This window comes from Hibiscus syriacus, unplaced genomic scaffold (assembly GCF_006381635.1).
Source record: "Hibiscus syriacus cultivar Baekdansim isolate YM2019G1 unplaced genomic scaffold, ASM638163v2 tig00111794_pilon, whole genome shotgun sequence".
Classification (NCBI taxonomy): Eukaryota; Viridiplantae; Streptophyta; class Magnoliopsida; order Malvales; family Malvaceae; genus Hibiscus; species Hibiscus syriacus.
In genome coordinates this window covers 341,785-362,613 of record NW_024063180.1, presented here as the reverse complement: position 1 = coordinate 362,613, position 20,829 = coordinate 341,785, and the positions used below count along the sequence as shown (strand labels likewise).

General features: G+C 38.0%; 2 protein-coding genes and 2 pseudogenes across 2 annotated transcripts; 3 read left to right on the top strand and 1 right to left on the bottom strand.

The window, feature by feature from the left end:
- Positions 1 to 537: 537 nt before the first annotated feature.
- LOC120170819 (cellulose synthase A catalytic subunit 8 [UDP-forming]-like) lies at positions 538 to 7,695 on the top strand. The gene is made up of 6 exons (XM_039178681.1): positions 538 to 680; positions 784 to 1,050; positions 1,194 to 1,544; positions 6,668 to 7,142; positions 7,237 to 7,489; positions 7,565 to 7,695. Exons 1-6 carry the CDS (start codon positions 538 to 540, stop codon positions 7,693 to 7,695), a joined length of 1,620 nt encoding a protein of 539 aa, XP_039034612.1.
- A 325-nt stretch (positions 7,696 to 8,020) lies between these two features.
- LOC120170818 (cellulose synthase A catalytic subunit 8 [UDP-forming]-like) lies at positions 8,021 to 8,997 on the top strand. The gene is made up of 2 exons (XM_039178680.1): positions 8,021 to 8,386; positions 8,467 to 8,997. The coding sequence occupies exons 1-2, from the start codon at positions 8,021 to 8,023 to the stop codon at positions 8,995 to 8,997; spliced, it is 897 nt and encodes a 298-aa protein (XP_039034611.1).
- A 659-nt stretch (positions 8,998 to 9,656) lies between these two features.
- LOC120170803 lies at positions 9,657 to 20,626 on the top strand (annotated as a pseudogene).
- LOC120170802 lies at positions 11,381 to 13,994 on the bottom strand (annotated as a pseudogene).
- Positions 20,627 to 20,829: the final 203 nt, after the last annotated feature.

The window sequence follows — 20,829 nt, the reverse complement described above, 5'->3', positions numbered from 1 at the left end:
AAATAAATTTCTTATTTACAAAACCCTAAATATATATATATATATAAATTTAATATTTTTTCCTTAGAAATATCAGATTAAATTTGAAATAAAAAGATCATAAATTAAATTTATATTCAAATTCTTAAATTCTATTATTAGAGATAATTTATAATCAACAGAGACCAATTTTGGGCGTTGTTGGGGTGTTAATCCTTCCCCAAACGTTAACCGACCACGAATCCATTTTTATTATTAAAAAGAACGAATTTTTGGTTAAATGCAGACCAACTTATCTTTTAACTGATGTTTTTTTAAAAACTCTTTTAAAATATGATTTTTAGGTATTCGACCTACCTGACCCAAAAGACCGATGGCGACTCCCAAAACATTTCAATAAAAATCATTTATCCACATTATTTTTCCCTTCAAGTAAAATTTCGTACCCGGGCGAAAACCGGTTACGACATGTATGTAACATCAATATGTTCTATAGTATTAGATTTCTCTTAAAGATTCGATCTTAAATCTCATCTTGTCCGATGTTTTCGTGAAGAAATGACCGAAGATAACGGGAACCCGATTTGGAAGAACCGGGTGGAAAGTTGGAAAGAAAAGAAGAGCAAGAAGAAAAAGCCTGCAAAAACTAAGGCTGGCACAGAAGCTCAAGTCCCACCTGAGCAGCAAATGGAAGATAACCCGTAAGTATTTAACTAAAGAGCAGATTAATGATAAGATTCTACTTAGTGCAATGTTTGTGTTTATGGCAAGTCTTATTGATATATGTAACATTGGAGTTTGCAGGGTACCGGATGCTTCCCAGCCCCTCTCGACTATAATTCCGATTCCAAAAAGCAGACTGGCACCATACCGAACTGTGATCGTTATGCGATTGATCATCCTCGGTCTTTTCTTCCATTACCGTGAAACGAACCCTGCCGACAGTGCTTTTGCCCTGTGGCTCACTTCAGTCATATGTGAAATCTGGTTTGCCTTTTCCTGGGTGTTGGATCAGTTTCCTAAGTGGTATCCTATTAACAGGGAAACATACATTGATAGACTATCTGCAAGGTACAAATCTAATGATCCATTAATGAGCTAATAACAAAAGTTATCTTATTTCAGTTGATTCAGTATCATAACTATTAATATATGGTTTGTGGCTAAGTTTGTTGTATCGATAACTACCGATTTTTTTCCGGATACCATGACAGATATGAAAAAGAAGGTGAACCTTCTGAACTTGCTGCAGTGGACTTCTTTGTGAGTACAGTGGATCCTTTGAAAGAACCGCCGTTGATCACTGCCAATACCGTGCTTTCCATCCTTGCCCTGGACTACCCTGTGGATAATGTCTCTTGTTATGTATTCGATGATGGTGCCGCGATGCTGACATTCGAATCTCTAGTTGAAACAGCTGATTTTGCAAGAAAGTGGGTTCCGTTCTGCAAAAAGTTTGCCATTGAACCACGGGCACCGGAGTTTTACTGCTCGCAGAAGATCGATTACTTGAAGGACAAACTGCAGCCATCTTTCGTGAAAGAACGTAGAGCAATGAAAGTAATGTTGGTTTTTGGCAAAAGTCCCACATTGGTTGTGTATAAGGAGGAGGGGAAATTCTTTTGTTATAAATAAAGCCCTCCTCCTCCTTAGTTAATCATCCCACAAATATAAGCCTTCTTCTATTTTAAAGGCTATTTGTATTCTTTCTCTCTTTGTAATATTTCCTCTATTAGTGAAATATTTTGGTGTTCTCTTTTATGTCTATTTAATAGCTATTGTCGGGTATAGTTGTTGTCAATTATTGTCCTATTAAAATTACTTGTCTTGGTAGTTCTGTCTAAGGAAAGTGGTTTTAAGAGGGACCATTGTGACCTCCTCTTTCCTGGGAATCTACCTTGGGGTGATTTTTAGTACAATCGTTTTCACACTAGTCACCTAGATAATAGTTTTCACGGTGAATCTGTTATTGGTGGAAATTAACCCGAATTTCACAACAATTGGTATCAGAGCTCTTGGTTTATTTTAGTATGCTCTGTGGTTGCGGCTTAGGCTGATCTTCCACATCAGAAAAATTTCCTTGGGATAATTGACATTCTGCATTGGCAGCTATTAAATAGAATTTGTAGCAGAAATGGCAGACGCTTCTTCATCTTCAATTTTGGCAAGAAATGCTGTGACAAATGTTAGATTTGCAGTGGAGATTTTTGATGGCACCGGTCATTTCGGCATGTGGCAAAGCGAGGTTCTAGATGCCCTATTTCAGCAGGGTCTAGACATTGCTATTGAAGGAGAGAAACCAGATGATGTTGAGGAGAAAGAATGGAAGAGGATCAATAGAATGGCATGTGGTACTATTCGATCGTGTCTTTCTAGAGAGCAGAAGTATGCATTTTCTAAGGAAACTTCTGCAAGTAAATTGTGGAAGGCACTGGAGGAGAAATTTTTGAAGAAAAGCGGTCAGAACAAACTCTACATGAAAAAGAGACTGTTCCGCTTCAACTATGTACCAGGTACCACTATGAATGATCACATTACTAGCTTTAATCAGCTGGTGACTGATCTGATGAATATGGACGTGACTTTTGAAGACGAAGATCTGGCTCTGATGTTGATGGGATCACTTCCTGATGAGTTTGAGTATCTTGAAACTACTCTACTTCATGGGAAGGTTGATGTGTCTCAGTGAAGTAACTGCTGCCTTGTATAGTTATGAATTGAGAAAGAAAGACAAACAAGAAACACAAGTGTCGAAGCAGAAGCTCTTGTTGTTAGAGGCCGTTCCAAGAGTCAGAATAAAGGAAGCAGAGGGAGATCGAAGTCAAAGTCCGATTGAGCAAAGATGAATGTGCTTTTTGTCGAGAAAAAGGGCACTGGAAGAAAGAATGTCCCAAGCTAAAGAATAAAGGCAAACCTGAAAGGGGGAAGGCTGTCTCAGAATCAAATGTGGTCGAGTATGATGATGGAGATTCAGATTTCGCATTCGCTGCTACGCCATCAACCAGCTGTTCCAGTTCATGGCTGTTAGATTCACTTGTAGCCACCATATGACCCCCAATAGAGAATGGTTCTTTGATTTAAAGAACTAAAAGGTGGAATTGTCTACACAGCAAATAATTCCCCTCTTGACACACTTGGGATTGGTTCAATTCGCTTGAGGAATCAGGATGGATCAATCAGAACCTTAACAGGTGTCCATTATGTACCAGATTAATGAGAAATCTCATCTCTGTGGGAACCTTAGAGTCAAAGGTTTAGAAGTGAGGGCAAAAGATGGGATTATGAGGATTATCTCTGGTGCACTGGTGATAATGAAGGGAATCCGAAAAAGAAACAATGTGTATTACTTCTGGTAGTACAATTGTTGGGACAGCAGCAGTGGCAGCTTCTACTGATGAACAGGAGTCAGAAGCAACCAGGTTATGGCATATGCGCTTGGGGCATGTTGGTGAAAAATCCTTGAAATTACTGATAGATCAAGGATTATTGAAGGGTGCTCGGGCTTGCAAATTAGCTTTTTGTGAGCATTGCATCAAAGGGAAGAAGACGAGGGTGAAATTTGGAACAGCAATCCATGATACTAAAGGTATTTTGGATTATGTTCATTCAGATGTATGGGGGCCTTCCAAGACAACTTCATTGGGAGGAACACACTATTATGTCACCTTTGTTGATGATTTTTCCCGGAGAGTTTGGGTGTATCCAATGAAGACAAAGGATGAGGTGCTAGGATTTTTCCTTAAATGGAAAAGATGATGGAGACTCAAACAGGCAGAAAAATCAAACGTCTCCGTACAGACAATGGTGGAGAGTACAAAATGATCCATTTCTGAAGTCTGTGAAGAGGAAGGTATTGTTAGGCACTTCACTGTCAGAGGTACACCACAACAGAATGGAGTGGCAGAGCGTATGAACCGGACATTAGTGGAGAAGGTTCGGTGTATGTTGTCTAATGCTGGGTTAGGCAAAGAATTTTGGGCTGAGGCTTTGGTCTATGCTTGTCACCTTGTCAACCGCTTACCATCGACTGCTATTGGTGGTAAAACACCATTAGAGAAATGGTTTGGAGTACCTGCTACAGATTATGATTCCTTACATGTGTTTGGTTCCACTGCATACTACCATGTTAAGGAGTCAAAGCTGGATCCAAGAGCAAAGAAGGCGATTTTTATGGGGATCACCTCTGGTGTGAAAGGCTATCGTCTTTGGTGTCCAGAAACAAAGAAAATAATCTTCAGCAGGGATGTTACCTTTGATGAATCTACCATGTTGAGAAAGGTGACTTCAGAAAAATTGGAGCAGACAGATGGAACTCCCAAAAGGTGGAGTTTGAAGGAAGCAAATTTGTCCCAACCAGTAAAGAAAATGATGTTGACTCTCCTATGGTAGAAGAAGAGTCAGATGAAGAAGAGGTTCAGACCCAAGAACCTCCACAGCAACATGAATCAATTGCACTCAGAAAGGGAAAGAGGACCATTAGACAACCTGCTCGTTATGCTGATATGGTCTCTTTTGCATCACCAATTGCAATTGATGACGTTCCTGCCACTTTTAATGAAGCAGTTCAAAGTTCAGAACATAAAAAGTGGAGGATTGCCATGAATGAAGAAATGCAATCCCTTCAAAAGAATCAGACGTGGAAACTAGCTAGTCTTCCGAAGGGAAAGAAGGCAATTGGGTGCAAGTGGGTATATGCAAAGAAAGATGGATTTCCTGACAAGAATAACATCCGCTACAAAGCAAGATTGGTGGCTAAAGGCTACGCTCAACGGAGGGAGTTGATTATAATGAAGTATTTTCTCCAGTTGTAAAACATTCCTCCATCAGAATTTTGTTGGCTTTGGTAGCGCAGTTGGATTTGGAACTAGTTCAGATGGATGTAAAACTGCATTTTTACATGGAGACTTGGATGAGGAAATCTACATGACTCAGCCAGATGGATTCAAAGTTGCTGAAAAGAAGAGATGGTGTGCAAATTAGAAAAATCGTTGTACGGATTGAAGCAATCTCCAAGGCAGTGGTACAAGCGATTTGACAAGTTTATGATAGGGAAGTACACAAGAAGCAAATATGATCATTGTGTGTATTTACGTGAGCTAGAAGACGGATCCTATATATATCTTCTTCTTTATGTGATGATATGCTGATAGCTTCCAGGAGTCAGACAGAAATTGCGAAACTAAAGACTCAATTGAACAGGGAGTTTGAGATGAAGGATCTTGGTGAAGCGATGAAGATTCTAGGCATGGAGATATCAAGGGATAAGAAATTGGGGAGGCTTTGTTTGTCTCAGAAAGAATATCTGAGGAAGGTACTAAAACGTTTTGGCATAAATGAGATGTCAAAACCAGTTAGTACACCTCTTGCTCCTCATTTCAAGCTCGGTGCATCCATGTCACCTAAGGATGATGCAGAACGGGAATACATGTCAAAGGTTCCGTATGCAAGTGCTGTTGGTAGCTTGATGTATGCAATGGTGTGTACGAGACCCGATATTTCACAGGCAATTGGGGTTGTGAGCAGGTATATGCATGATCCTGGAAAGGAGCATTGGCAAGCTGTGAAATGGATTCTGCGGTATATTCTAAACACCGTAGATGTTGGTTTGGTCTTTCAGCAGGACAAACAAGATGGTCAGTGTGTAGTTGGGTATTGTGATTCAGACTATGCAGGTGATTTGGACAAGCGTCGATCAACTACTGGTTATGTGTTTACATTTGCAAAGGCACCAGTCAGTTGGAAGTCCACCTTACAGTCAACAGTGGCTTTGTCTACTACAGAGGCAGAGTATATGGCAGTTACAGAGGCTGTGAAGGAGGCAATTTGGCTTCAAGGGTTGCTTGGTGAATTGGGAATAGAACAAAAGCACATCAAAGTGCACTGTGACAGTCAGAGTGCTATTCATTTAGCAAAGAACCAGGTTTACCATGCAAGGACGAAGCATATTGATGTTCGATATCACTTTGTACGAGAGATTCTAGAAGAAGGTGGAGTCATAATCCAGAAGATTCGGACCACTGAGAATCCTGCTGATATGTTGACAAAAGTGGTAACTGCGGTCAAGTTTAAACATTGTTTAGATTTGGTCAATATTGTTACAAATTAAAAGATTGTTTTTTAGAGATGTGTGTGGAATTTGCCAAGGTGGAGATTTGTTGGTTTTTGGCAAAAGTCCCACATTGGTTGTGTATAAGGAGGAGGGGAAATTCTTTTGTTATAAATAAAGCCCTCCTCCTCCTTAGTTAATCATCCCACAAATATAAGCCTTCTTCTATTTTAAAGGCTATTTGTATCTTTCTCTCTTTGTAATATTTCCTCTATTAGTGAATATTTGGTGTTCTCTTTTATGTCTATTTAATAGCTATTGTCGGGTATAGTTGTTGTCAATTATTGTCCTATTAAAATTACTTGTCTTGGTAGTTCTGTCTAAGGAAAGTGGGTTTTAAGAGGGACCATTGTGACCCCTCCTCTTTCCTGGGAATCTACCTTGGGGTGATTTTTAGTACAATCGTTTTCACACTAGTCACCTAGATAATAGTTTTCACGGTGAATCTGTTATTGGTGGAAATTAACCCGAATTTCACAACAAGTAAGTTCCCCAAGCTTTCTTTGGCTACATTTCTTGGAACATTATAGAGCGTAATACTACCATGTATGATTTAATAACATCCTTTCGATTTGATTACAGAGAGACTGAAGAATTCAAAATCAGAATCAATGCTTTAGTTGCAAAGGCTCAGAAAACACCTGAAGAAGGATGGACAATGCAAGACGGAACTCCGTGGCCGGGAAATAACATGCGTGATCACCCTGGCATGATTCAGGTTTTCCATGGATATAGCGGTCTCCATGACATCGAAGGAAATGTACTTCCCCGGCTGGTTTATGTCTCTAGAGAGAAGAGACCTGGCTACCAACACCACAAAAAAGCTGGTGCAGAAAATGCTTTGGTTCGGGTGTCTGCGGTTCGTACAAATGCTCCATACATTCTCAATCTCGATTGTGACCACTATGTTAACAATAGCAAGGCGGCTAGGGAGGCAATGTGCTTCCTGATGGATCCACAAGTCGGTCGAGATGTATGCTATGTGCAGTTTCCTCAAAGATTTGATGGTATAGATAGGAGTGATAGATATGCGAATCGTAACACAGTTTTCTTTGACGTAAGCTTAAAGCTAAACCCAGTTTTCTGCTTGGTTTTAAGTATAAAAGAAGCCTCTTGAGTTCTGAAAATTCTTCCAATATTTTCAACTTCAGGTTAACATGAAAGGTCTTGATGGAATTCAAGGGCCAGTTTATGTGGGAACAGGTTGCGTTTTCAATAGGCAAGCACTTTATGGGTATGGGCCACCTTCAACGCCTAGCTTGCTGCCCAAGTCATCTTCTTCATCTTGCTCATGGTGTGGCTGCTGCCCGGGCAAGAAGGAACCAAAAGATCCATCAGAGCTTTATAGGGATGCAAAACGTGAAGAACTCGATGCTGCCATCTTCAACCTTAGGGAAATCGAAAGTAAGTCGAAATCTTGACTAGTACTACACCGAGCCATTGAATTGTTGACATATCTCCCCTCTTTCGTTTTTGCAGACTATGATGACTATGAAAGATCAATGCTGATCTCTCAAACGAGCTTCGAGAAAACGTTCGGCTTATCTTCTGTCTTCATTGAATCTACACTAATGGAGAATGGAGGAGTGGCAGAATCTGCCGATCCTTAATAATTAGCTGACCCTATTCCCATATATAATGAGGTAAGGGAAGGTAAGGTAATAGGCTACCCCAACGCTAAGTTAAGAGCAGGAAGACCTCCAGCAGTCAGAATTATAAATTGCCTACCGTGGACTCGATCCCACGACCACAAGGTTAAGAGCCTTGCACTCTACCAACTGAGTTTGACGGACAATTCTGCCAATCCTTAATCAAGGAAGCAATTCACGTCATTAGCTGTGGCTATGAAGAGAAGACTGCATGGGGGAAAGAGGTTCAAATTTCGATTCTTAATTATCATATGAAACTTAAAAAGAAGCAGTTGAAACATTCTATATGATTGCTCAGATTGAATGGATATACGGCTCGGTCACGGAGGATATCTTAACCGGTTTCAAGATGCACTGCCGAGGATGGAGATCGATTTACTGCATGCCCTTAAGGCCTGCATTCAAAGGGTCTGCACCAATCAATCTGTCCGATCGGTTGCACCAGGTTCTCCGATGGGCTCTTGGATCAGTCGAAATTTTCCTAAGCAGGCATTGTCCCCTATGGTATGGCTTTGGAGGCGGTCGTCTTAAATGGCTTCAAAGGCTAGCATATATCAACACCATTGTTTATCCTTTCACATCTCTTCCTCTCATTGCTTCTTGTTCTCTGCCGGCAATCTGTCTTCTTACCGGAAAATTTATCATCCCCACGGTAATGATTGCTAGTACTTCGTCGTGTTTTCTTGTTTAGTTTTCGAGATCATAATTCATACGTGCTTGTATGATGATCAGCTGTCAAACCTGGCAAGTATTCTCTTTCTTGGACTTTTTCTTTCCATTATCGTAACCGCCGTGCTCGAGCTCCGATGGAGTGGAGTCAGCATCGAGGAATTATGGCGTAACGAGCAGTTTTGGGTCATCGGAGGCGTTTCTGCCCATCTCTTTGCCGTCTTCCAAGGTATACTGAAGATGCTGGCGGGTATCGACACCAACTTTACTGTCACTGACAAAGCAGCCGACGATGCCGAGTTCGGTGAGCTCTACATTGTGAAATGGACGACGCTTTTGATACCCCCAACGACGCTTCTCATCGTCAACCTGGTCGGAGTCGTGGCCGGATTCTCCGACGCGCTCAACAAAGGGTACGAAGCTTGGGGACCACTCTTTGGCAAAGTGTTCTTTTCATTTTGGGTCATCCTCCATCTTTATCCATTCCTCAAAGGTCTCATGGGTAGACAAAACAGGACACCGACCATTGTTGTTCTCTGGTCTGGGTCCGGTAGCACCACCATGACCTCGAGCTGCACTTCCATTGCTTGCTGATGGTATTTTATTGTCTTCTTCAAGAGTGAACCATTTGCATGTAAACTGGGCTTTGAAAAATGTGTATGGTCTAAATTTTGAAAATTGCATGTACCCATTTTGTGATTCTAAGCAATGCTAGGGGCTGTTTTCCATTGAAATGACTTGAAACCAACAGTATTAGTCTTACCTATGGACATATGATTTTAGATTAAAAGATGAATTTATAAAACCATTTTGATCCTATCAAGGAAGTCTCCTTCATTTTTAGATAATACATTTCAAGTCCTTAGGGTTCATCAATCTTTTTCTAGTGTTTTCCTTCTAAATTACAAAAGGTTGGACTAAATAGAAATTTTGGCACTTCGGTACTGGTACCGATGAGGAGGGGAAGTTGGAATCCATGTCAATCCAACTTCCAAAAGTATATTTGGATAAATTAATTTAATAATTTTTAATTTTCTTTTTCATATTAAGCTTAAACTTCATAACTTTTTTTCATTGTTAGTTCATTTGATGGTGTGATGTTTGGGATTGTATTATATGTCGCTTACATCATTAAAATTTAATTGATGTGACAAAAAATTGAAAATTGGCACTTTGGCGCTTGTCATGCATGGGTAACATAAAATCTAATAGGAGTATTTAGTTATAAAATAATACAACTCCCAAGCTCCAACCTCACTAAAAACTCACCATTTTCAACCATGAAACGACCACCGCCATCACTTAACTTAGCACCATTCTTCTTCCTCCTCCTCCGCCTCGCCGTCGCTGCCACCACTGAACCACCCTCTACACTAGACCCCAAACAAATTGAAGCCTCGAATCCCTCAACATCCCCACCGCAAGAGACCCTTGCATTCACCTTCCCTTAACAACGCCACCGTTTGCGACAACTCCAAGCCCTTCCGCCGCCTCGTTTCCCTCCACCTCTCCAACTGCTCTGCCGACCTTTCCCTCTCTTTCACAGCTCTCAAGTCCCTATCTTACCTACATTCCCTTTGCTTCACCAACTGTCATACTTCCCCTATCCGTTTCCCTTCTGATCCATCACATTCCCTCAGTTCCTTCTCTTGCGTTCGCTCCCTCTGCCGCCTCACCAGCGTCTGGGTCTCATCTTTCGTTAACCTGACCGATCTCACCGTTTCATTCACTCCGGTTAACACCACAGGCCTCTATGTGATCCTTGAGAATATGCATAAGTTAAAGACAGTAACCATTTCTCATGCTAATCTCATCGGTTCTCTTCCAAGGCACCTGCATCAGAATCTGACCCATGTTGATTTATCCGATAACAAGCTCAGAAGAAACATACCAACTTCTCTTAACCTTCTTGAAGACCTGAATACTTGAACCTTTCTTCAAATGGACTAAATGGGGTGATTCCACTAAGTTTGGTGACTTGATATCATTAAAAAATCTTTGGATTCCAATTCATTTTCTAGGTCAATCCCAGATTCTATATCAGTATTCAAGGTTTGGTTCATGTTGATGAGTAATAACCAGTTGAATGGTACTGTCCCAGGTTTTTCTCAGAGTTGAAAGGCTTGAAAGTGTTGAAACTTGAGAACAATGATCTTCATTGGGTTTTGCCTTTCAATGCTAGTTATAAAGAGACTGGATGCTTTCAAGGTTGGTGGGAATAGCAATTTGTGTTACAATCATTATGTTTTGTTATCAAAAATGAAGCTTTGGATTTCTCCTTGTGATAAACACGGAATGCCAATGTCACCTGCTCCTAAGGATTCTTCTGGAGATAGTGACAGTGATTCTGATGATGATAGTGCAGATGATACAAGTGAAAAGAAGCAACATCATGGCCAAATAAGGTTGTTATTGGTGTTGCAATTGCCCTTTCTTCAATAGTTTTCCCTGTTATCTTAGTTCTGCTCTCAAAATGGTGTGGCTGAACAAAACAGTACTAGATTTTGGATTAGGGGAAATTTGTGATTAGAGTTTTCGTTTATTTATTATTGATATTTTGTACACTTTATTTATGATAAATGAGAAGAAGGAAAGTAGCTATACGTGGAATTTTGAGGGGGGAAATGACAAAGAAAGAAGCAAAGGAATCATATACTGTGTGCTGTTCTTTTCTGCTGATGTATTGGTCATTTAATGGTTAAAATACAATGACTTGTGTTAATGTTTTGGCCTGAAAGTTGTGTATTCTTCTTGATCTTCAAATATTTGCTTTGTGACACGATTCGACGATTTTATCTTTTCTGGTGTCTTTCATGTGCTTTACTTAGATTCAGTTTCTTACCACATATGTTTATCGTTATCTTCTAACATTTCGAATATGTTTCATGTCATATTTGAATAGAATAATCTGATTGATACATTGAAAACATATTTAGAAGTGAAATTTACCAAAAATTACATAAAAGGGTTGGCCTACTCACCAGAAACCTCTGCAAGAACAATATCCATCCTTGAAATGGTGAAATCGATCTGAATCTCTGAGCACAATTTCTCTACCAGTTTCCTTGGACATGAACTTGTCCATTTTGTGACAGTCGCCGCATACTCGGAGATTCTTGGTTACTCGTATTGCTTTTCTCGGTGGTAATGTTAATAAACCGAAACCCATGGCTAATTTCTCACTGTGCCCACAGAGCCATTTCTTTTTTCATCTCATCTGCATTATCAAGCATAATTGGTTTTAGGCAAATATCCATCTTCCTCCTTAGCTTCTTAAGCAAAGATTCTATCTTTTTGGATTGTGGGTGTGAATTGTTTCCACTTACGAAGATATTAACTTTGCCCTTTATCTCTATCCAGATGCAGCCTGGGCTCTTTCTTAAGCCTTTCCTTCCAATTGTCTCTCTCATTCTCTTCACTTCCTCCCACTTTTCAGCCTCGGCATAGATATTAGCCAAGAGCAGGTAATATCCGGTATTTTCCTGATCTAGCTTGAAGACGAGTTCTGCAACTTTCTCGGCTAATTCAACTTCATGGTAATCCTGCAGCCACAAAGCAAAGATCCCCAGATTGTGGCATCTGGTGCAATAGTCATGGTTTCGATGAATTCATATGCCTTCAAAAGATTACCGTTCCGAGAAAGAAGATCTACCATGCAGGCATAGTGTTCCAATTTGGGTTCAATGTTGAAATCATTTTCATTATGTAAAGAATCTCCACCTTCCTCAAGTAATCCAGAATGGCTGCGGGCATACACTATAGAAATGAAGGATACTTCATGTGGCTCAATTCCTGCATCTCTCATCTCATTAAAAAAAAGTAATAGCTTCATTTCCAAACCCATGCATACCGTATCCGGCAATCATTATTGTCCATGAGACAATCTTTTGAAGAAATCATATCGAAATGTAATCGTGCAATACCTAGAACTCCACACTTTACATATAAGTCGACGAGTGCATTTGCAACATGTTGATCTGAAGAATACCCGTTTCTCAATATATGACCATGAATCTCTTTGCCTCTTTCTAGAGCAGATAGGCTGGTACATGCAGGGAGAATACATGCCATAGTTCTGCTTTCGGGTTTCAGTTCTTCGAACATTGCAGCAAACGTTTAAGAGCTTCGTTGGAAGACAATTCTTCGAGTAACCTCCAATCATGGTATTCCAAGAAATAATGTCCTTCACAGCCATAGACGAGAAGACAGAATTTGCATCGTCCATGCTTCCACATTTAGCATACATATCCATTAGTGCATTACACACAAACAAATTTGATTCCATGCCATTTGCCTTTATGTAATCATGTACATCCTTGCCATTATTCGACGAACAACTTCTAGCACAAGCATGAAGAATGCTTGTGATAGCAACTACATCTAGTTTAACACCTTCCTTCTCCATTCTTTGAGCAATCTGATGGCTCCATCGACCGGCCATCCCGGGTGTAGCCTGCTATCATAGAAGTCCATGACACAACATTTCTTTCGCCCATCTTCTCGAAAACTCGTAAGGCACCATCGAGATCACCACATTTCGAATACATATCCAGTAAAGTGTTACTAAAGTTGATTCTCCTCTCACAACAAGATTTTATTGTCAAACCATGAACAGCCTTCCCCAATGAAAGAGTACCGGAATTTGCACAACCGACTAGAACACTTACGATAGTAGCCGAATCCACTTCAACACCCAAATGCAACATCTCTTTAAAGACCTCCAGCCCTCTGTTAAAGAGCATTTGATACATAGCCACTTATCATAGAGTTCCATGATACAACATCTCGGTCAAACAATTTATCAACATTTCACGCACTTTCAGGTCTTCTGCTCTTGAAATAAAACGCAATGAGAGAGTTCACAACACTGTTACAACCACCAAAACCCAGTTTTAAAAAATACCCAGGAACACATTCACCTTCTTTAAGACCTCCTAGAGCTGCTAAACACTTGAGAACACAGGAAAATGTGTAAGAGTTCACTTCAATTCCCTTTTCCACCATCATCATGAACAAACGAATGCTCTCCTTGAAATCCCCAACTTTTGCGTACTCACTCACCATAAAATTCCACAAATAAACTCACCATAAAATTCCACAAATAAACATTCTTTTTCTCCAGGCTACTGAAAACCCTCCTTGCTTCCTTTAAATCCCCACAAGTTGCATAAAAGGATACAAGCTTCGAGCTCAAGAGTTCATCGAGTACAACATTATTAGAATCAACGATTGAATGAACTTTTTCCCCATCCGTTAATTATTTTAAATCAGCACAAAGCTGTAAAACAGAGCTGCACGTTCTGGGTTCAAGTTTAGCGTTTTTAGACATGAAAAACAATTCCATTTCATTGTGAAGATCACCCAACTCGCAGAGTTGAAGAATTTTGGCATTATAATCTGTAAGTCGGTTATCAATGGACCTTATCGGCGAAGCTGAGATTCGGATAGGGGTGCAAGAGCTGATAATTGGAGACGAGAGTGGCTTTTGAAGAAGGTTTATGGATAAAGCAACCATTTTTAGATAAGAATAAGTTTTTTCTACGGTTTTGATTTAGGGGAGAGAAACACAAGTTTGGTGCAGTTTTAGCCATGGAAAAACAGGGAACTTTATTTCTGAAATGCGAAACTTTCAAGCTTCAACTAAAAAAGCTAACGGTTTGTAAATGGTCTAATTACGATCTCAGCCCTTCCTATATTTGAATTTTAGTTTCATATTTTCCCTTTTAATCTTAGAAATTTAATTACTTTATTCTTTTGATTTAAGTAAGTGTAAACTATTCAGATACTCTTAAGTCTTCAATGCAATTGAAAATAATGAAAGCTAAAATCCCACAGTTTTCTTTTTCTTATGTTTGATGGAATATATATATATATATATATTCTACTGCGCTCGATAAGTAGCGACTCAACGTATAATTATAAATTAATTAAAAATATTTCATTGAAATCAATACCTTCTTTTTGAGCATATCATTTGACCACCAGTCTTGCACGATACCTCTCAACTTGATCGTCACCATTTCGCTTGATTTTAAAGACCCATTTGTTACCAATTGGCTTCCTTCTTTGTGGTAGTGGCACAAGGTCTCATGTATTATTTTTATGAAGGGCTTCAATTTCTTCTTGCATTGCCATCATCTACAGTGAAGCATCTGAGCTGTTTATTGCCTCCTGGTATGTTGATGGCTCACCGTTCTCTGTTAAAAGGCAGTATGCAATATTACATTCTATAACATAATCTGAGTGCCAATTGGGACGTCTTCTCACACGATCTGATTGACGAGTTGTTGGAACTTTAGAACTCTCTGGTTCTTGTTCATCATGTGCTTGTTCTGCTTCAGAAGAATCTCCTTGTTCAAACTCCTTTTTCACATGTATCTGTGTAGTCTCTGACTTTTCAGCGATATCATCATCTTCTTTTCTTTGTAGCTTATCTTCTACAAGGATAACATCCCTGCTAATGATCACTTTGCGGGCAGTGGGATCCCACAAGGGATACCCCTTTAATCCATTAGCAAACCCCAAGAATTTGCATTTCTTGGATTTTGGATCCAACTTTGAAATTTCTTGGGCGTTGTACATCATGTATACAATACTTCCAAATACATGTAGGTTTGAATAATCAGCTGGTTTACCAGTCCACATCTCCATTGGTGTCTTCAGCTCTATTGCAATTGATGGAGCTCGATTCACTAAATAACAGGCGGTATTGACTGCTTTTGCCCAGAATGATTTTTCTAGGCCTGCATCCCTCAACATTGCTCTTGTTCTTTCTAACAAGGTTCTGTTCATCCACTCTGCCTCTCCATTTTGTTGAGGAGTGTTTGCCACTGTGAACTGTCTTTTGATGCCTTCTTTCCTGTAAAAGTCATCAAATTCTTCACTTGTGTATTCTCCTCCATTATCTGTTCTGAAACACTTGATCTTATTTCCAGAATCAAGTTCCACCCGCGCTTTGAAGTTTTTGAAAGTGGAAAACACATCTGAATTCTTATTAATAGGTTACACCCAACATCTCCTGGAGTAGTCATCAATAAATGAGACAAAGTATTTTGCTCCGCCTAGGGATGTAACTGGTGCTTACCATACATTAGGGTGAACCAATTCTAGAACACTTTTGGCTCTAGAATTTGACGAGTTGAATTTCAATCGGTGCTACTTACTTGTTATGCAATGCTCACACAAAGGAAGTGACACCTTTGTTAAGCCTAGAAGTAGCTTTTGCTTCACAAGGACTTTCATTCCTTGTTCTGACATCTGTACAAGTTTCTGATGCCATAGCATTTCAGAATCTGAACTACATGAGGCAACAGAGGCTTCTGCTTCTAGCAAAGTTTCTTCCTTCAACATGTACAAGTTTACAGCTATCTTTTCGCCTTTCAGTACCACAAACGCTCCACAGAACACCTTCATGATTCCTTTCCGTGTTTCAATCTTACTTGCATTATTATCCAATAATCCGTAGGATAATAAATTTTTCTTCAGGCCTTTCATGTGCTACACATCTCGAACAACTTTAATTGTTCTATCATAAATCTTCAATTTGATGGTTCCCACGCCCAATGATCTCTAAGGCATGATCATTGCGCTACACAGATCCTCTTGAGACAGGTTCATAATGATGGAACCATTCTATTCTTGAGGTCATGTGATATGTTGCTCCCGAATCAATGAGCCATATGTTTGCATATCCCTTTCTACCTTCTACGGTAGTTGACGCTTCACAGCATAGAGCATCTCCATCATCTGAAGTGTTTACAGTATTGCCTTGTGGATTGGAGTTTTTATTTAGACTCCAACAATCCTTCTTCAAGTGACCCTTCTTTCCACAGTTGTAGCACTTTAAATTCTTCTTGCTTCTCGACTTCGATCTACCATGTTTGTGACTGCTGCTTTCGCCACGTTCTCTTGATCTCCCTCTCATCGTTGTCAACGCTTCTGCTTGTTGTAGATTTACTTGTTTGTCTTCCTTGTTCTTGCGCTGATTTTCTTCTTGTAGAACAACAGCTACAACGTCATCGAAGACTAGATTGATGACATTATTGTTTATCAATTTGATGATGAGTTGATCATACGAATCCGGTAGACTTTGAAGTAGAAGTTCAGCACGTTCTTGTTCTACTATTTTACAGCTTAAGGATGTAAGCTGAGAAAATAAAGTGTTCAGTGTGTTTATGTGCTCCGTCACTGAAGTAGATTCTGACATCCGGAGAGTGTACAATTTCCTCTTAAGGAAAATTTTATTGTGCAACGATGTGGCCTCGTACAATTTGGTGAGATGATCCTATATCTCCTTAGCTATCTTCTTCTCCTCGATGCTTGACAATAATTCATCTGCTAATGCTAGATGAAAGTTTGTCATAGCATTCCCGTCCATTTTGATCCATTTGTTGTCGTCTGTGAAATCTACCGGCCTTTCACTGATAGCTGCTAGGAACCCGTCTTTCCTCAGGACGACCTTCATCTTCAATTTTCACAATGAGAAATTTCTCCCATTAAATTTTTCAATATCAAATTTCGTTGCCATAGCTTCTATTACGGATAACTCCCACTATTTCACTATCGTGAATAGTTCTTTGGAACCTTCAAAGAATGGGTAATACCTTCATACTTTCTTATGTTGGAGGATCCACCTTTTGGTGGCAACCACAAAGACAAGAAGCAGATATTACACACTCAAATCTGGCTCTGATACCAATTGTTTCGGAAGACGGCTATCGGTTAGAGCAAAATCGCAACTAATAATTTGAGAAAATAAAAAATGAAGATAAAAGAGACACAAAATTTACGTGGAAAACCCCTAAATAATATAGGGCAAAAACCACGGACAACGGTAGAAGAATTTCACTATGAGAAAATAGGAATTACAACTTTTCTCGATATACCAAGGAGAAAAAATGATAATTCTCTCTTGATAAAAAGGAGAAAACAACTCTCAAGAAACTCTCTAAATTCTCTCTAGTATTGGAAGAAAGCTAGAATGCTTTGGGATGGTTTTGAAGCTAAATGAGCTAGGGTATTTATAATAGAAGCTTTAAGGACTAATCTTGAAAATACCCTAAATTACAATGACTAAATGTGAGATTTTTCCATGTCACTTTTCAACCATTATTAGTGCCAACTATGAACCATTATTGTTGCCAACTTACAATGCATTATGAACCATTATTATGCATTATACAACTATTATTAGTTGTATGACAACTAATAATTTGGCATGACAACTAATAAGTCGGTTATCAATGGATAAAGCAACCATTTTTAGATAAGAATAAGTTTTCTCTACGGTTTTGATTTAGGGTAGAGAAACACAAGTTTGGTGCAGTTTTAGCCATGGAAAAACAGGGAACTTTATTTTTGAAATGCGAAAGTTTTAAGCTTCAACTAAAAAAGCTAACGGTTTGTAAAGGGTCTAATTACGATCTCAGCCCTTCCTATATTTGAATTTTAGTTTCATATTTCCTTTTAATCTTAGAAATTTAATTACTTTATTCTTTTGATTTAAGTAAGTGAAAACTATTCAGATGCTCTTAAGTCTTCAATGCAATTGAAAATAATGAAAGGTAAAATCCCACAATTTTCTTTTTCTTATGTTTGATGGAATATATATATATATATATATATTCTACCGCGCTCGATAAGTAGCAACTCAACGTATAATTAAAAATTAATTAAAAATTTAATGATAAATTATTTAAAATAAAGGGTAAACTATATTAGTGACCACCTAACTATTTTCACTTTCCATTTTGACTAATATTTTTGAAATTTTGTCACTGACATAACTAAACTATTTAAATGCAATATATTAAGCCACTTGCCATTAATATTTAATGGAGAAACTGATATGACAATTAAAATATTTGGTATAATTACACTTTTGGTCATTATTACTTATATATTCTATCAATTTGTCCTAATTTTAATAAATTAAAATAAACTTAACCCTCAAATAAGATAACAAAATAAATTTTTTACTAGAAATTCTATTTATGATTCTCAGAAGCATCTCGTCAATGATACCATAACCTCTTTTTGTTTTAAAGAAAATATAGTTAATTAACCCATACATCTAAAGTTCGCTGAATTTTTTTATCCTACTACTATTAGTAAATGACATTCTACTAAAAAAGGTGATATAGTCTAACTTGTAAAACTAATAAATTTTTATCCATTTATTTTTATAGAAAAGTGACATATATTTCTTTCGTGTTTGATACAGTCATCCTTTAACATTTTAAAATTTGTCTCCTAACATAAAATTTTATGTCTATATTTAATAAAAAGTTTATACTGATAAGATTCTCGGTGGGCTTAGCATGAAAATATTGCACTAAGAGATTGACCTATATCAAAAGGGCGATAAATTTAGTTTGGTTTAAATAATATCATAAATTATTGCTTGAGTTATTCAATTTTTTAGTAAAGGTTTTTGTTATAAATTTTGTTTTTTTATAAATATAGAATATGTCGTAACTTTTAAAATTAAAATAAAAAAGTTGACTTTTGGGTTATTATACATGACACCATTTGATTTAAGAGTTAAGTTTATTTTAAATTATTAAAATTAGGACCAAATTGATAAATATATAAGTAACAATGATCCAATATGTAATTATATCAATATTTCAACTATCACATCAGCTTCTCTATTAAATATTAACGAAAAGTGAATTAATTGAATACATTTATATAGTTGAGTATTCTGATTGGCAAAATTTTAAAAATATTGGTCAAAATGTAAAGGGGCAATAGTTAGATAGTATTGGTATAATTTACCCTTTATTTTAAATATTTGTCTTTAAATTTTTAACTAATTTAAAATTATACGTTGAATCATTTAAAATTTAAATTTTTATAAATTAAATTAATGACGCTCGTCGTTAGTGGTGCTCATCACTACTCGTCAGCGTATAGAAGAACATTCTATATATATTCAAAACTGCGGTTGAGAGCTCCAAGTTGTTTGCCTTTCATTCCACTCCTACTCCTCCAACTCACTGTATCACCAACACCTACTTCTTAGCGTCCCTTTTAATTCTTGCACCTTCATTGACATTCTTATTTTATCAAATTCTACACCATCGATCCATCCCCCCCCCCCGGTCAATTTTTAATGTTACTTCTTCACCAACAACTGGAACTGTATTAATTTTGACATATGTTCATATTTGTTGACATGTCTTTGTTAGACGTAAGACAATGAAAAATAGAGTAAAACAGTTCAGGGTTTCATATTTTCCATAATCATATCAAGACTATGAATGAATGATTGAGGTTTGATCAAGAGCTAGTGTAGCATTAGCAAGGATAGCCGAGGAGTTCATTCGGGTGTCGAAGAATCAGAATAACAAGTAATTTCTCAGGTCTTTTGGGGCCAATGATCTTTTTATTGGGAACCATTTTAACAAGGGTGTTCATGTTGGGAAAAGGCACACGTGGTTTCGCCGGAACGTGATGTCCGTTACTTTGATGGTTGTGTTAATGGCTTTCGTGTTCTTTCTCGATTATCTGATGGTGTCGGTTCTTCACGGAAGTTGGACTGTGAGAAACTCCAATGATGGTCAGGTATGGTTAATTTCCATTAGAACCTGTCAGTTATCATTATGAAACATTGTATAAAATAATGAAGTGAAACAAACTAGTTTCTGATATGCCTAATTCACATGTATGCTAAGGAGGATAGTTACATATGTTCATGAGGAAAGGTCTACAGTTGAGATGTGTAGTAGGCTTCTAAATTGGCTTCAACTGCACTCGCCGAGGTAGTTTTTCGACAACAACTAATTTGAAGTATCCGAGATTAAGTTGATTTTTTGCTCAAATCAGAGTATTCATGCTTTTCAGACGGAGTTGAAAGGCTTGAAAGTGTTGAAACTTGAGAACAATGATCTTCATTGGGTTTTGCCATTCAATGCTAGTTATAAAGAGACTGGATGCTTTCAAGGTTGGTGGGAATATCAATTTGTGTTACAATCATTATGTTTTGTCATAAAAATGAAGCTTGGGATTTCTCCTTGTGATAAACACGGAATGCCAATGTCACCTACTCTAAGGATTCTTCTGGAGATAGTGACAGTGATTCTGTGATGATAGTGCAGATGATACAAGTGAAAAGAAACATCATCATGGGCCAAATAAGGTTGTTATTGGTGTTGTAATTGCCCTTTCTTCAATAGTTTTCCTTGTTATCTTAGTTCTCCTCTCAAAATGGTATGGCTGAACAAAACAGTACTAGATTTTGGATTAGGGGAAATTTGTGATTAGAGTTTTCGTTTATTTATTATTGATTTTTGTACAATTTATTTATGATAAATGAGAAGAAGAAAAGTAGTATACGTTGAATTTTGAGGGGGAAATGACAAAAGAAAGAAGCAAAAGAATCATATATTGGTGTGCTGTTCTTTTCTGCTGATGTATTAGTCA

What these genes read in the sequence shown, in the direction of transcription:
- LOC120170819 (XM_039178681.1), top strand. Translation starts at nt 538, where the DNA reads ATGACCGAAGATAACGGGAACCCGATTTGGAAGAACCGGGTGGAAAGT. An exon ending in CAGCAAATGGAAGATAACCC is followed by an intron (nt 681 to 783) that starts GTAAGTATTTAA and finishes TGGAGTTTGCAG; the next exon opens with GGTACCGGATGCTTCCCAGC. An exon ending in ATTGATAGACTATCTGCAAG is followed by an intron (nt 1,051 to 1,193) that starts GTACAAATCTAA and finishes ATACCATGACAG; the next exon opens with ATATGAAAAAGAAGGTGAAC.
- LOC120170818 (XM_039178680.1), top strand. Translation starts at nt 8,021, where the DNA reads ATGATTGCTCAGATTGAATGGATATACGGCTCGGTCACGGAGGATATC. An exon ending in GAAAATTTATCATCCCCACG is followed by an intron (nt 8,387 to 8,466) that starts GTAATGATTGCT and finishes TATGATGATCAG; the next exon opens with CTGTCAAACCTGGCAAGTAT.